This window comes from Parasteatoda tepidariorum, chromosome 4 (assembly GCF_043381705.1).
Source record: "Parasteatoda tepidariorum isolate YZ-2023 chromosome 4, CAS_Ptep_4.0, whole genome shotgun sequence".
Taxonomy (NCBI): domain Eukaryota; kingdom Metazoa; phylum Arthropoda; class Arachnida; order Araneae; family Theridiidae; genus Parasteatoda; species Parasteatoda tepidariorum.
In genome coordinates, this window is record NC_092207.1 from 82,027,363 (window position 1) to 82,044,096 (window position 16,734).

At 29.8% G+C, this 16,734-nt stretch overlaps 1 protein-coding gene across 4 annotated transcripts in view; it reads right to left on the minus strand.

Annotated features, from left to right (window-relative positions):
- LOC107456340 (rho guanine nucleotide exchange factor 38) overlaps window positions 1-16,734 on the minus strand; it is a 60,137-nt gene that overhangs the window by 39,532 nt on the left and 3,871 nt on the right. For 3 of the 4 annotated variants that reach the window (XM_016074192.3, XM_016074194.4, XM_043039179.2), the window contains exons 2-3: window positions 16,420-16,695; window positions 240-495 (exon numbers count right to left, since the gene is read on the minus strand). In XM_016074192.3, the coding sequence (XP_015929678.1) occupies window positions 240-495; window positions 16,420-16,693 (530 nt within the window). In that variant the 5' untranslated portion in view covers window positions 16,694-16,695. Of the gene's footprint in view, window positions 1-239; window positions 496-5,057; window positions 5,359-16,419; window positions 16,696-16,734 lie in introns of those variants that run through there. The other variant, XM_016074195.3, reaches the window with a different exon arrangement.

Here is a 16,734-nt window from a genome sequence, read left to right on the forward strand (position 1 = left end):
ACTGAAAATTGAGAGGACAGGTCTTCATAATTGTATTTAATTTTAATTGTTCTAAATTTTATGGTCCTTACAAAAGATTAAAATTTAAAAAAAAAAAAAAAGTAGAATGAAGGTCAAAATGCTAATGAAACACCACTAGACAATTTAAATTAAATAAAATTTAAATTTTTAATCTTTGTGAATCTAATAGGTTCATATCAAACAAAACACATATATACTTAATATATAGACTATTATACCTAAACCATCCCTTTTCAACTTCTTCAAGGATGTTTACAATTTCATCTTGAAACAGATCCATTTCATCTGGAATCTGAGCTTTCATGTTCATCTTTACTTTTGCCTTCATTGCCACTTTCTTTGAAGTTTTTAATTCAGGAAGCATGTACTTGTTTATTTTCCACACATGAGTCAGAGGGAAAATACCTTGTTGGTTATCAATGCCGCCTTTCCACCAGTTTGCATCAATTGCCTGTTTACCAACAATGAGATCTCCTACAATAAATTCATAAAGCTTAATAATTTTAAAATTCATTTTAATAAACCACCAAACAAAACATATAAAAATATTTTGTTGATAATCATCGTATTAATTATTACAAAGAAAAATTTTAAAATTCAAATGTAACTTAGTTAGTGACTAGATATCACTGTGCTCAGAAGCAAAAGAGTATAAATTTAGATATTAATTTATTAATGTAGGACGTGCTTTATTGAAAACAAATCACAACGAAATAAAACTGAGTTTTTTTTCTCTACAAGTCTAATAAATAATATTTTAACAAAATTTAAAAAAAAAAAAAAAGAATATACATTATGTCAAGTTAACATAAAAAAAGGGAAATAACAATCGAAACTCAAGAATAAATCCATATTCATTACAATCAAAATCAAAGCAAAAAAGTAATCAACTAATATAATTACCCACTTTTACGATTTATTTGCACTAGTATTCTCATAACATTAAACAACCATGGAAAAGACCACAAACAATGAGGAAAGAAGTAATAATTGTGAAACTAAAAAACTTCACCTTAAAAGAACTTTTATAGCATTTACTGAAAATCAAAGACAAATAAGTATATAACTACGAAATCGTCACTATAAAAATTTGATAAAGTATGTGATTTTTTTTCTTCTCCATAAAGTGACTGAATTTGCAAAAAGTTTGAGATAATAAATCTTGCAGGAAAGGCTATATGCTCGAACCATGTAGAGGAGAGTGAGGTAAGGCCGGGTACCTCAAATGAGTTGAAATTAGATCTGTTTTTTTAGCAGAAAAGCTCTGAATTACACTCTAATAATCAAGAAAAAGAACCTTCCATAATGGTCTCAGTATAGATAAATTTGTTTTACTAAACTCTCTAAATGTTATTCTATCTGTCTGTTAACTATCCATATTTATTAGTTATTACAATTAAAAAAATTATTTGCAGTCAAGCTTATTAGACGTTAACTAAAGATTCATACCCTAACACACAATAAGGATTAAGTCTAATGGCAGGTTGTTCTTTTTTGTTTTGATAACTCGGCTTTCGGGGCAAGACTAGGTACTACCCAGTCCTGTTCCTCATTGATGTGCGTCTATGGGCCAACAAAAACCGTAGTCCTACGAAGGAAGAAGATAACTACGTGACATGTAAATTGCATGCATAATATTCTTAAATCGGTCGACCAGGTGGCCGAGTGGTTAGCGTGCCTGACTGCAGAGCCGATGGTTGCGGGTTCAAATCCCGCTTTGGGCATGGATGTTTCTTTCTCTCTGTGTTCTATGTCTTTTCTCCTTTGTGTGATTGTGACCCGCCCTATAAACGGGTTTGTGATTGTGTGACGTGGGCGACGCTGCTTCATCGCCGTGGCTTCGCCACAGGTGCCCACTGGGTAACGAGAAGAGAGTAGCAGTTCTAGCCAATGGGACAACACATCCCAAGTGCCTGCCATTAAAAAAAATTTTTTTCTTAAATCCTCATATAAAATGCCTGCTACCTTCAAAGAAATTCTAGTATTTCTAAATTTCCCATAGAGTTGACATGTGTATCTAGTCTTATCCTACTAGTGGCGTTAGACCAAGTGATTTGACTTTCTCTTGAAAAAAAATTATAGAAAAAATTAGCGCACCTTTCATTTTTTGGAAATGATACAGTGTATACAACTAAACAATGAATATCTTGAATGAAATTTAACAGCTTCTAGGTCAAACAATTTAGTTCCAACTGGCCTACGAATTATCCCATTTTCCCTTATATAATTAATGGACATCTTAATCATATGCATAGTTTATATACACAGACGATTCTTAAGTTTGAAATACATAATTTTGCAATTTTTAGAAGCATTATTGATTAAAATAAAAGGATGTTGGATCGTAAGCCTAAATTAAGCCCGGCAATTACCCTGTACTCATCTCATATTTTCATTACTTACATCCGGACCAATAGGAAAAAAATATTGATTATACGGTAGAGCAGTGCTTCCCAAACTTATGACTTTTGTGTACCCTTTCTAAATTTTTCGTAACGCTGTGTACCACTAATAAGAAAATGAATGTATTTTTTACTATAAAAAACCACTAATTATTAACTGTTAACTCTGCAAAAAATAGCCAGTAGAAAAATACGTAATCGTAAATTTCCATAGCCAGCTTTGCTTTTAAATAAAATTTTTTGAAATTTTATGTTTGTTGCAAGATATTTCGCATAAGAATGCGTACTCCTACTAAACTGTTCCTGTACCCCCCCCCTGGGGCAGGGGCAAATTACCCATTAGGTGTGACTAGGGCATGGCCTGGGGCCCCGCTTAAAAAAATTTTTTTGAAAATAAATTTTAAAAATTAAGAAAAAATGATTTTTAAAAAAAAAATCAATTTTAAATATATATTAATGAAATACGATAATTTTTTTAGTTCTAATTTAACAAAATAAAGTAACATTTATTTAATTTATTATTATTTATTTTAACTTTAAATATGCTTTCTTAAATGAAAAGATATAGAAATACTTTTATATTTGAATAAATAAAAAATATACGAGAAAAAAATTTAATCTAAGAGCCCCAAAAATTTGAATGGCCTAGAGCCCCGCGTACGCTTAATCCGCCCCTGTCCTGGGGGTACGCGTACCACACTTTGGGAAATACTGCGGTAGAGGTACGTTCACAGTCTCAATATCCGGAAAATTTTACTGGATAGGGTGTTGGGTAATACTCATTTATTTATGCTCGCTGCAACCATATTTGAAAGAATGGGATTTGTATTTGCAAAAAATAGATTTTTTGCACATACACAACAATCAGGAATATTGAGACAAATAAGGTTAGAATATTTTTTATCAGGCAAACGACGAACACTGACACACCCAAAAAACTAGTTTTTCCAAAGAAATTTTAAATAAGTAAAATAATAATTATTTGTAATTAGATAATTTTCTTAACATTTAAAACAGTTGTAATTTAAAAGAAAAAAATTTAGATTTTAAATAGAAAAGACCAATATGCTTCAAGAAGTAACAACTATTAACTTCGGCATATAAAATTGAATTAACACGATGTAGGAAACTGCATTACTTCCAATTTAATTCTAGTCAGTATGAAGTAAATTAAATAACAAGCTGTTACCAATTACAGTCAACGTCTGATTTCTTCATTGATATTTAGCATTTTAACCCTTAATGGAAGACTACCACCATGCAAGAGACATACTGGGTCAATATATGTATATGGTGGCAAGAATCAGCTTTTAATTTTATCATTTTTATAATTGATATATTTACAATTAATTTAATTTTAATCAATTCGATATCTGCACTAAATATTATAATCATACCTGGTGGGAAATAAGCTTTAAAAGTATTTTTTGACTATGAAGAATTTATACAATATGTCATTAACTGGACAAAGCTAAGGAAAATTTGAATTTATTCTTGGAGTATCCAAATTTGTTAGTTCAACAACAAATGGCGCGACTGAAAAGAAAAAGCAATTAAACAATGTGTTTACTATAACCATTATTAAATTTAAATCGGAATAATTCCGAATGAAGCACAAAACAATGTTTTAATTTCTATAGTTTGATGCACTCTTTATAGACGAACATTGTAACTAATTTCAGAACTTTGGTAGAATAAATAGTTGTTTTCCTAAACAGAAAGCAACAAGCCTTATACCTCTACCTCTTTTTGTTTTTCTTTAATTCTTTTTAAAATCTTGACTCATTATTAATCCACGGCGTTTGTTGAAGACAGATCAATTAGGCAACAAACAGTTAAACAAGCATAAAACTTTACTTCTTGGCATAGCTAAAAGTCAACTTTTGAGTTGAACTTAAAAGTCAGACGATAAGTTCATCAGACGATAAGTTTGACACTCGCTGTCATTGATAAAATAGAAGGAAAAAAAAAATCGCAATTTACGTAGTATAATTAAATAAAAATATAATAAAAAAATTTAAAAAAAAAAAACAACGGAGGTAAAAAGGATCCTACAGGGGGAACGATATCTGAATAATCCCAGAATCTCAAAAATAAGAAATGTTTTAACTTATTAAGCGGGATTGGCAACAAAATGCAAAGTAGAAAAATATTGACGCGTAGTTGTCTGAGTAAAAAAAAGTCTATATAGTAGGCAAATAAATAAAAGTAAATAAAGAAAAAAAATCGCAATTTTATCGAGTATGTAATCCTCCCGTTTGCAGGATAAGAAATTAAAAAACAACAATAATAAAGCAATGAAATAAAACCAATATCTGCATTTATAAAAAAATTTTGGGACAATTATAACGTTTTAAAATAAAATTAGCCAAGTAGATTAACAGTAATATGAAGATTACTATTAGTTTATTTAATAGACAGAATTAGAAACGAAATAAAATAAACAGGTATATCAATTTTAAAACGGGAAAGAAACAAATTTTGTTATATGTAAATTATCGAGTCCTGTTACTATGCCATATTTATGACGTAGTCTCCCCACTAAATATGACAGACTACTAAATATCATTAGGGCATTTAATTATACGCTCATTCACACTAATAAGGTCACAGAGAAAAGGAATGTTCACTTACTTTGATTAAAAATAACTGAAATGCATCGATAAAAAATAAAATAAAAAATATTGAGAGTTCGGCAGAATGATGCTTAAAATTTCAACGCTTTAATACAAAAAATTCTCGTCAAGTCCAGTCGGTCGTCAAGGAAAATGTGTTTCAAATACAATGACTCTTGTTTCCTTATCTTAATGAGGTTTCATAACTAAGGAAAGAAAGGAAGTTCTATTTTACTTTTAAGACGTGTCGCAGCTCGTCATGCACGCGACTTAGAAGCGAGGGAAAAATGTTGACAGAACTGAACAAACTAGGTGAAACTGAAACTGCTGAAAAACGTATTTGTTTTTATTCAAGAAACCTTGAAATAAAGATGATGAATGATAGTACTATAAATTTAGATCTCATTCCTAATAAGATTATTCCTTACATCTTTTTTCTTTTTCTTTCTGAATTATTTCTTAGTAATACCATTTCATCTTCAATCTTTAAACATGTAATAATTCTCTCTTAAATATCCATAAATTGCGCAACCTATTCAAAATTTAAGCTCCTAAATTATGATTATGCAGTTTAAATCTATTTGAGGAGTTAGGAAATGTAAACTCTGTCTACTTTAACAACAAATGAGGTCAATTTTGATCACCATTATTTTATTATTCAAAGAGCCGCGGAAAGTACTCCGTACAGCTGTTCAATTTATACAAATACCTGTTCAATGTAAGGGGTGAGAAAGTAAACAATCAATATATTAGTACTTCACAACGCTATGAAACTATGCACTAGAAAGACATGTACCACCATAATGAATAGAGCTAAAATATTTACAATTTTATATTTTGTCCTACCCGGTTTGTAATAAGCATCATTAGGCCTGATGCTGTTGCTTGATGCCAACACATGGAAGTCAAAATTTACCGCAATTAAGCAATTTTATCAGGTACTTATTCCGTTAAATAAGGTCCATAAAAAAACTTTATCCACAAGAATCTATATTAAAGTTTCAAGCATTGATGCAGTTTTAACAGGTGTCAAATATACTATTTATATAAAATTAATTAAGGCCTATTATGCATTTTATTTTATTTCATAACCGGCGTTAAACAGCCGACCCAATTCTGAGGTTACGACTATCAATATTCATCTCTGTAGCCTTGTAATTTTGAAAACAATTCAGAAGACAAGGGAACTCCTGGATCACGCTTTGAGACAGACTAGCTTTCGTGGAAGACTTTTTAATGGAACTAACCCGCATTCGCGTTACATAAGAGGTAAACCACGAAAACCTTCTACAGTTAGCCGAACGGCAAGGACATTCTAACCCATGATCAGTCTACCACTGAAAATATTTTATGTTAGCATTGTGGCCGGTGCGAGCCGAGATCAGAATACATTGAGATTCGAACCTGGTTCACTTCATTGGGAGGCGAGTGCTGTATCTCTTGAGTCACAGCAGCTCTTACATAATATATGAGGTACATTTTAAAACTGGACCAATTACCTTAATACCAGTAAACACTACTGGTATTAAGGTTTTGGGTCTATTACTACAATTAATTAAGGCCTATTACGACAATTAATCAAGCATCATTGGCGCAATAGTATGGCGATTTTTTTTAAGTTTCTCCGAAACGCATTATCACTGTTTTTCCATTTATTTTCCTTTTTAGTACTTAGAGTGCTAATTTTTTTTTAAAATTTCAATTAGTACTTATTACACAAATTAATTAGGTATCATTGGGGTTAAAAATAGTTTGACACTTTTTTACGCTTCGCTTAAACGAATTAGTACCTTTTCTCCATCAATTTTGCATTTTATATAGATTACTTTCGTTTTATTTTAATTAATACTTATTGCCAAAATTATCTACTGATTATTGGCGTGAGTAATAGAATGAAGATTTTTTATGTTCCTCTCAAACGAATTAAAATAAATTTCCCATTAATTATGCTTTTAAGTATGTAGCTTATAATTTTATTTTAATTAGTACCTTATACCAATATTAGTTAAGTATCATTTTCTTCGATAATAATATGGCGATTTTTTTACTTTTCTCCTTAACAAACTTGTACCATTTCTCCATTAATTTTGCTTTGTAGTTTTTTTTTATTATTATTATTTTTTAAGTTAGTACCTATTACCAAATTTAATTAAGCATCATAGGCACCAGTAATAGAACGAGGATTTACCAATAGCTTCTCCTAAATAAATTAATCGCTTATTGAAAAAAGATTTAGGGCTCGGGCGGCTTTGAGTCACGATAAAATTTTCAGAAACATTTTTACTACTTTTAAGCAAACGTTTGGTTCTGTTATTAAGTGTAAAAAAATGTAAAATTTATAAGGTACAACAAAAAAGAGATCTGCTACTGCTGTAAGGAGTTTTATTTTGTGATGGCTAATATTAAGATGTTAAGATGCTTAAGATTTTTTTTTCTTCTTTCATGTTTTGTTTCAGTCATCTTGGAGTTCCCGTCGGTACTATACCGGGCGTTGGACGTCGTTCCCTGATCGGTCGATGTGAGAGATTATATTAAAGTAAAAAGTAATATTCAATGGATATCGTGACAGATGAGAATCAAGCCTAGTTTGGGGGTTGGTGAGCATTAGCAGACAGAAGCGAAGCTCCCAAGTACATATATCGTAATAACAGCACAGCATTCATTAAAGGTTCTACCAGCAACGGTATTCATTAAAGGTAATTTATTCATATGTCCAATGCTGTAGTGGTAAATTTAGATGCAGGTACACGCCCTGATGTTTTTTTTTAAAAAAGGAGGAGAGATTTAAATCTTACCTTAGTATTATTTTGTAATTGATTATTACTCCAAATTCTGTGGAATTTTTTAAGACATTACAGGAAGTCAAAGATGAAAGAAAATGTACAACAGCAGAAGCCATTTAAACACTCTATCTATACTATTTAATGTATCACTGCGAGTTATGATTTACATTAATACTGTAACTGTGAATTATGAATATAAAAGATACATCATTATTCATCTTGAATGAATATTAAACTTGACAGAGAACAAATTATTACAAGTAATGGGTTATCTTATCTTATTTAACATTAAAAAGCGAGATTTTTGCTAATAAAAGTAACGTATAACACGTCTTTCCTTTTTTAAAAATTTATATCAAATGCATTTTGCGTGTTATTTATCTACAATTATGTAATTTTCATTGATTAATATATATATATATATATATTTTTAAAGATTAGTTATCCGTAGGACAAAAGAAATTATCCGACGTATATCTCGGGCTTTAAGTTCTATGCATTTCGGGTTCGTGTGGGCTAGGATTAAAATTCTTTAGGAGTGAATCTATAACAGATTTAAACTTCGAATTTAGATAAACATATGAAGTGAACTTTCTTCTTTCATTTTAGACCCTAAAGAAGAAAATAAGAGAAGAAAATAATAACATGCTTTTTTTTCTAAATTAGATTTTAAACCTATAGAAAATTAAAAATTTCTGAATACTACGGCAACCATTTCTACCGTTGATGCCAGAATATTTCATTTCTCTGGTTACGCATGCGCAGGGTCAACTGCCGAATCCGATTTTTTTGCTGTAGTAGATTTTTTATACTATCAATGACTTGTTAACTAACAGCTTTATTAAAACAAATATGAGATTCATCGGGAGCACATTTAATCAAGGAAGGAAGGCAGGAATTATTCTGCAACAGATCTATATAGCTGAAAGCATATACTTTATCGAGAATCTTAATCTTAGCTTTTTCACAGAAACATATTTTTTACGCAAGTAAACTCTTTATATCGTTTTCTATAATTTTAAAAACAGTGGTCGTTGTAGTGTTGTGTGCAATATTTTGAGATACTTTGCCAAACATTCTTTCAGTTTGTTGCTCCAGATTCTCAAGTTAAAAAATTCCTTCTAAAAATGGCAATTTATAAGAGCTTAGAGCAGGGTTTCTTAACCTGTGGTTCATGAAGCCCTAAGGGGTCCATGAGTTATATTTTGGGGGTCCGCTGACTACTCCTAATTTTTAAAACGTTTGGAAGCCTACCCATTCCTTGTAAAGCGAGCTATGGCAGCTATAATTCCGTTTGCTACAATGTATCTCTTTGCAAAGAGGGATTTTCCACACTGTTGAACATGATATGCACGTTGCTTTGTCGAAAATCATCCCCCAATTCAATTTATTAATTAAGGAAAAGTAGCAGCAACCTTCACATTAAAAATTTTAATTTTAAAAATTTTGTATACTATTAAATAATAAAATTAAATGTTTTCTAATAATTGATGTTTTTTTGCAATTATTTTTTTCACAGGGGGAGTGGTCCGTGACTTCTTAAAAAATTTTAAAAGGGGTCCATTATATCAAAAAGGTTAAGAAACACTGGCTTAGAGTCTTAAAAATATATTAAATTTTAAAACGAGAAAATCTTTTTCAACTAAAGACTACATCTATTAGCTTGAATCGAACTAAACAGAATGCAATAAAATAATTACATGTTTTCAAGACTACGACACTCAAAAATTGTAATAAAATTTAAATTAAAATTTTGAGGAAAGACGAAATAGGCGGTATTATTTTCTTTATACGAAAAGCTTTTAATATATCATAATCGTTGAATCATAAAAAATTGAAATATTATTAGAACTATTTTTAAAAAATCTATTTTTAGACATAGGGGAACTCATTTTCAAAACGTGTAAAAAATGAACTAAAAAAATCTGTCAAGTCGTTTTTGAGAAAAATTTCGGACAGAGGTTAAAGGAAAAAAAAAATGATTTTGACTAAATGGTATTTAATGTTATGGCAATGTAAATGAAAAATAAATAAATTCAATTAATGAAAAAAAAAACATGAGTGTATTGTATTTTGTATTAACGGAATAAACGATATATATATATATATTTTTCAAAATAACCATTGGTCATACCAAGACTTGAATTATTCCGCCAATTTTTAAAAATTACGCAGTATGTCAAAATATAGAAGTTTTGTTAAGAATCTTACTAATCTTTACTATTACAACCCAAAACATTACACATGCGCAAGAATACACAAAACAAGATCTAAAGGTATTAAGTAGTGAAATTTAAAAGTGCAATCGATTTTGCTTTTTTCAGACACATCCAAAGATAACCAACGTGCAAATGAAAAAACAACAAAAGTGCAATTCTTTCGTTAAACAAACACCGTTTTTTCGATTTCACGACAGCAAACAAGTCTCATATAATATCGTTGGAAAAAGAATTTCATTTTAGATAATTTTTTATTAACTACTAGGCGGCTAAGCCAATACCTCCTAGAAGGGAGAAGGCCTCAACGCAGATTATTATAAACAAGAAATTTGAGTAGTCCAAACGTAATGAAATCTTTCGAATTCTCCTCCACTGCGCAGTTCATGTTCGTTAAGTCGGACCACTATAAGCTCGCTGTTTGCTGCCGCTCAACAACTCCGATGATTGCATCGCAGTAATTATTGTTTCTTAGCATGAAACAGTTTTTTTTAATTTTTTTTATACGAAAATTGAAATTACTCACTTGAAATATATGTTATGTGTTCCATAAAAGATTCTGTTTGCTTACACTGTGCCGTCATTCCCATGTCCAATAAGGTAAATTTATATTTCATTATAATAAGGAAACAATTCCTTTAGTTTTAAACTCTTTTAATTTAGAAAAGAATCAAAGTCATAAACGTAGATTTTTATACATAGTTAGATTCTTAATTTAATAGCTTAGTTACAAACTATATTACAAATACGATTTATCTTTTTATTTTGCATAAAATTAAAAACATATATCAAGTATTAGTAGCAAAAACGTAATATATCATAAATATTAATTGGAATATTTTTCTAGAGCTTTTCCATGTAAATTTAAAATAATAAAATTTATATAACTCAAAAATGATCACAAGTATTAGTAGTAAAAACGCAATATTAGTCACCATCCTAAATATAAATTGGGATATTTTTCAGCGCTTTTTATCGAAATTTAAAATGATAAATTTTATCTACTAAACACCGAAATTTTAAGAAAATCAATTGCGTTGAAATCGGAAAAATAAAACTTTCTTTTTGAGGAAATTTTTTTTTGTTGATATGATAAGGTAATAAAAAGGTTTTCTTTTGATAGACGTTTCTACAAAAAAAAAAACTACGACGCAAGATAAAATCAAGCCAGGTGATTTATGAATATGGTTACCATATTTACGACTCCTACTTTCAAAACATTCTTTCCAGGAAACATAATTCTTCAGACTAAACTGAAAATAATAAATATTTTCCAGAGCACAAATTTGATTTATAAAGAGCATTTATACTGCATTTTAGAGATATTTTAAAAATATCTCTAAAATGCAGTATGCAGAGACATAAATAAATTATCTATGAAATAGAAACAATTATGGATATCAAAGTTAAATTATATATTATTCAAGGAAATTGAAAAATACGACGAAAAAAAATAAATCTAACATTAAGTATTAGTAGCCCTTTTTTAAGCAAAAACTAAAACAATTATTTATTTATTTTTTAACTTGTTAATTTTACAGAGACAAGTGCTATAATAGTATCTGATTTATTTTGCGGTTGTGCTGGATTTTTTCCTTCAAATAAACCATAAATGTAATAATAATAACACCAAATAAATTTGTGCAATGCTTATTTTTTTAATACTTATATTGATTTCTAAGAAGACTTTTAAGAATAGGTGAATCAATATTTATTTGAACGCGAATTTTTTTAGACGATTTATATATTTTTTTAACAGATTTTATTTTATTTTTTTAGAAACATAAAATTTGATTTTAATAAAAAGTTATATAAATTAATAAAAGTTTTTTAATTAATAGAAACATTTAATTACCTAAGTTGTTCGGCATCAATTCTTTGAGGCTGCAGCTCGTAATCAGGGGTCTGTTTAGAAGAAATTTAGGTCCGTTAACTGACCCTTCACAAAATATCATTTCATAAAAACGGATCCTTCACAAAATAGTTTATCTTTTAATCGGACTCTTCACAAATTTGTTTATCTTCATTATTGTTTTTTTAATCGAATAAACCCTTCCCGGGGGAGGGGGTAAGAAAGACGGTTCCAGACAAACTAAGTTTCCCTAAGTTTAAATTCCAAATGCAGTATTCTAAGAAAATATTTCTACTTTTACAAACATCATGCACGCATTCTTATTAATATTAATTCATAATTTATTTATTTTTTGCAAATAAATAATTGATCAATTTATGTTTATTCATAAAATTAACTAATAAAATATTATGTAAATAAAAATAAATTGCTGGCAATTTTTGAAATAAATATTATAAATTTAAGAATTGTTTTTTAAGTTTACTTAATGCGTAACACATTAAAAGTGATACATAATTAAGTTGTGTTATTTAAAATATGTCAATTGAAATTATTAAAAATGTGATTGATTTTGTTTCCATTATTTGTCCGAAATGAATATTCTGTGTTGAGCAGTATTGGCTAAATACCAAATATTTGTATGTTGCATCTCTAATATAGTAGCAGCAATTGTTAAGCAGAATCTTGTATTTATTTACAATTTAAAAACTTGAAAAGGTTTTTAGCAATGTTTGCAATAAAATGTCCCTATTTGTACAAATTCATAAAAGCAGGACCCTGGTTGAATGAATGTGACTTAACGCTTATTTTATATTCACAAATTATGAATAGTTTATTCACGATGTTGCAAAAGCAGGACCTTTCACAAAATGTCTGGACAGATCCCTGGTAATGCACAATTTGTCGTGGAACAATTTGGCAGGAGCACAATTCGTCCATAATTCGATGCGGCGACAATTCGTTACGGGCACAACTCGTGTGGCAATTCGCACTGAGCACGATTTCTTGCAATTTTAATCAAATGTATCCATTTAGGAAGACAAAAATCTTGAATTGTCTACAAAAGCTCTTAACTTGTCGCCGTTCAATGATTACGAAAGCACCCAATAGAAGCTAAAGTACCCTTTTTTTTATAAGAAGGGAAAGGGGTTTATGATTTGTTATTATTTTCTAGGGGGCAGAAAGGTATGAGCAATGGTTGCGTATAACATTAAAATTCGATTATTTCCACTTTTATTTTATGCATGCAAAAATATGGTAGCAAAGAAAATTAGGAAAATATTAAACTTGGAGAGTTTCATGTTTGTAATTTAAGTTAAATTTGGGGATGGGAAAAGTTGGAAAAAATTACTCTAATGAGTTTTGAGGTCAATGATTAATGAGGTCAAGACTTTCGGCCACCGCAGCAAATCGTAAAAAATTATTAAAGAATATTCTACTCAAAATTTTATAAAGTAAATTAAAATGTAAATTTAAGTTTATGAAAAGTTAATTTTATTTAAATGTATTTCTAAAATTAATTACTACAGTAAAGTTCAAAGAAGTAAAAAAAAAAAGAGAGGGTGTTGGAAATTTAAGCATGCATAGAAAGCATGGAAAGGACCTTTTTAAATTTCACTTTAATTTAAAAATAAAATCTTTTCAATTCAAGAATAATATATTTTTACTTAAATTGTTAAGCATGCTGTAGTAATTAAAATTTCTAATTTTTTCTAAAAATCAATGAAAATTATCATAATTCTTCTACCAGTATTTTTATTTTTAATACGACACTGTGCCAGCTGAATTAAAGTAATTTAATGAATATTACGAAATAGTTTATAAGTGATAATAAAACATAAAATTTTGAAAAGAAAAAAAAAAGCGGAAAAAAAAAAGTTTTAATAACTTAGTATTAGTGTTTGAAATAGTTTTAAGCAACGCGGATGCGGAAATAATAACATTTTGCCCATAAACTATAAAAAAGTCCAATTCGAGTGCAGTAAAAATTTTAAAAGTTATCGGCAGTTAGTAAAATATCTTTAAAATCTTATCTTAATTTTTAATTTATAAAAAAAGGACTCAAATAAGGAAGGAATCATTTTGCAATGTAAAACACCATGTAAAATTGCAATCGAAAAATCTGTTTACCTTGCAAGTCAAAAATATTTCAATTATTATTAAATGAAATGAATAAAATTATTAAAAATTATTTCCATCTTTTATTTTTGTGCTAAATTTCTCCGATTCTTTGAATAGTTCTAGATATATGAAAAAACAAACTTAACAGGGAGAATTTCGAATATTTTCTCAGTTAAACTATTCGGACCAGATTTTTCAGATTGTGGCAACTTCTGGTCAAAAATAGCAATCCAGTGTAAGAAACAGATGTGTTTCTCTAGAGAAAGTATGTAAAAGTCTGTTATAATGAACCTTTACCCCCCCATTTATTATGAACTATTTTGTTTTAAAATACATATCCAGGGTAGACTGATTTTGTGCATAGATTGTAAACTGAATTACGTAGCTCTGTACTTAATAAATTTCTACTACAGAAATGCTTGAAGAACAAGTTTCTGGAAGAATAAAATTAAGTGCAATATTGTAATTATAAGTTGGTATACTGTTGACAATGTAAGAAGCATTTTATAATGATTCTATTTTTCAAATGACGATTCTTATGTCTGGAAATGACAGGTCTTAAAATGAAAAGATTCTTTTTTTAAATACAAATAATAAATCAGGTAGCAACAAGGGCACCGGCAGAATAATATAAAAGGGGGTGCAACCATCAAACAAACTAACTCCCCCCCCCCAAAAAAAAAGAAAAATTAAAAATATTCTGTTATTACATTTTGTTTTGTTATTACATACTTTCATCTGATAAATTTTTTTTCAAGATACATTTCTTCATTCTTAACAAGATATTTTTACGAATTTACGTGTTACGAAATGTGGAGGAAAAGAGAAAATTCTTATGAATCCCTCGAATACATCGATTTAGTTATTGAGGCCACACCGTTTTATCCAGCTGTAGCGGAGGCAGTCAAAATTGGCCTAACTCTTCCAGCTACTATGTGCACTATTGAACGCACTTTTAGTACAATGCGACTCATCAGAACATAGAATCGGTCTACAATGTCTCACGAGAGGTTAAGTAGTTTGTGCATGCATAAGAAAAGAATCAAAGATGACTCAGAATTCATTGAAAAAGCTATAAACAGATTTGGACAGCTAACAAAACAATTACAATTCTTGTTTGATTAAACAATTTTTTAATTGTTATGTATCAATAATTACTTAATTATTTGTTTTTGAATAAAAATATTTTTAATAGAAAATTTATACTCCTTAATTGTTTGAAAAAAAACCAGGGGGGTGCAAGTGCACCCCCTTGCACTCCGCTGCTGGTGCCCTTGGGTAGCAAATATATGTTTACAAGAAATACAACTCAAGAGAATCTCAAAACACAATGATCACGTTGTGAGCCAAATAGCTTCAAAATACACTGGAATTAGAACAGTGATTAGAATATAGGCAGTGAAGTGTTTCCAATACACCCTAGAGTAGAAAACAGTGATAATTACTAGCGTATAGCTCTATTTGATAAAAAAAATAGTTTATTGAGCGTATTTAAATATTTCATTATTTTATATTCACTATGTCAGAGAAATTCAATGAACATTATGTGGTAACATGTGTGGTCTATGTCACCAAATTTATACCTTTAAAATTATCTGATACCACATGCTTTTTTTATATTTATATTAGTTCTTTTAAAACGTATTTCTTGTCGTAGTTCATTTACCTCGCACTAGAGCTGCACAATAGGCTATTGGCGACAGTCTGGAAAACATCCCTGAGGATCATCCGAAAACATGCCATGACAATTTTGATCCTCTGCAGAGGGGATGGCACCCCCCCTCCATTTCGGTAACCTGACGACCTGCATGCAAAGTCGAGCACTTTAAGGTAGAACAGTTTAACGAGGACCAATACCGCACACCCTCGGTCCCTACGCAGACTGATCAAAGTGGTCATCCACCCACACACTGACCGCAGGCAGTGATGCTTGACTTCCGTGCGGAATTCGAATTGACCAGCCATTTGGAGTCTAGAACCTGTACTAAACCCTACTAAAATTTTGAATCTTTAAAGCAATCACTTCAGTAAGAATGGGATAGATGAAAGGTAGATAGATAGATAGATAAAAGACTTAGGTAAATAGATATAAAAGAATTGCTGCCCACAGTTGAAAATTTCAATATATTCTTGCGCCTCTGTCTCACTGCTAAAGGCAGCCACTTTGAAACCAATTAAATTTATTTATAAGTAAAAGTATTTTATTATAATTTGTTAGTTTATTCGTTTTCAATGAAGTTATATTAAAAACTGTCTGTGCCTTTTTGCTACAAACTGTAGTTCAGAATTAAAGCTTTGCTATGTTATAGGAGGCAAAATGTGGCTTTTTTAAGTTTTTTCATTTAAAGAACTTTTAAATCAGAAACGCCACTCACCATAGTAAAGTGGAATATTAAAGCAACAACATACCTTTCTGAAATGTAAGATCTCCATTTTCTTGAGCAGTGAAATCACTTATTGCAGCAAACAACTCGTCTTCGTCTTTCAATGGAGGTACTTTCAATTCGATAGTGAAACCAATTGGGAAGTTTCCCTCCAGATTATTGCACTTTCCTACAGACCACTGCTTGTCAATACGTTCAATCACCTGAACAACATCTCCAATTTGAAGAGGTAATTCATTTGAATCATCTGTTGGAAAGTCATAGAGAGCCTTCACAAGCCTTCCAAGTTTGGGTTCCATTACTAAAATAAAATTATTGTGGTCACTAGTTTATAATTGAT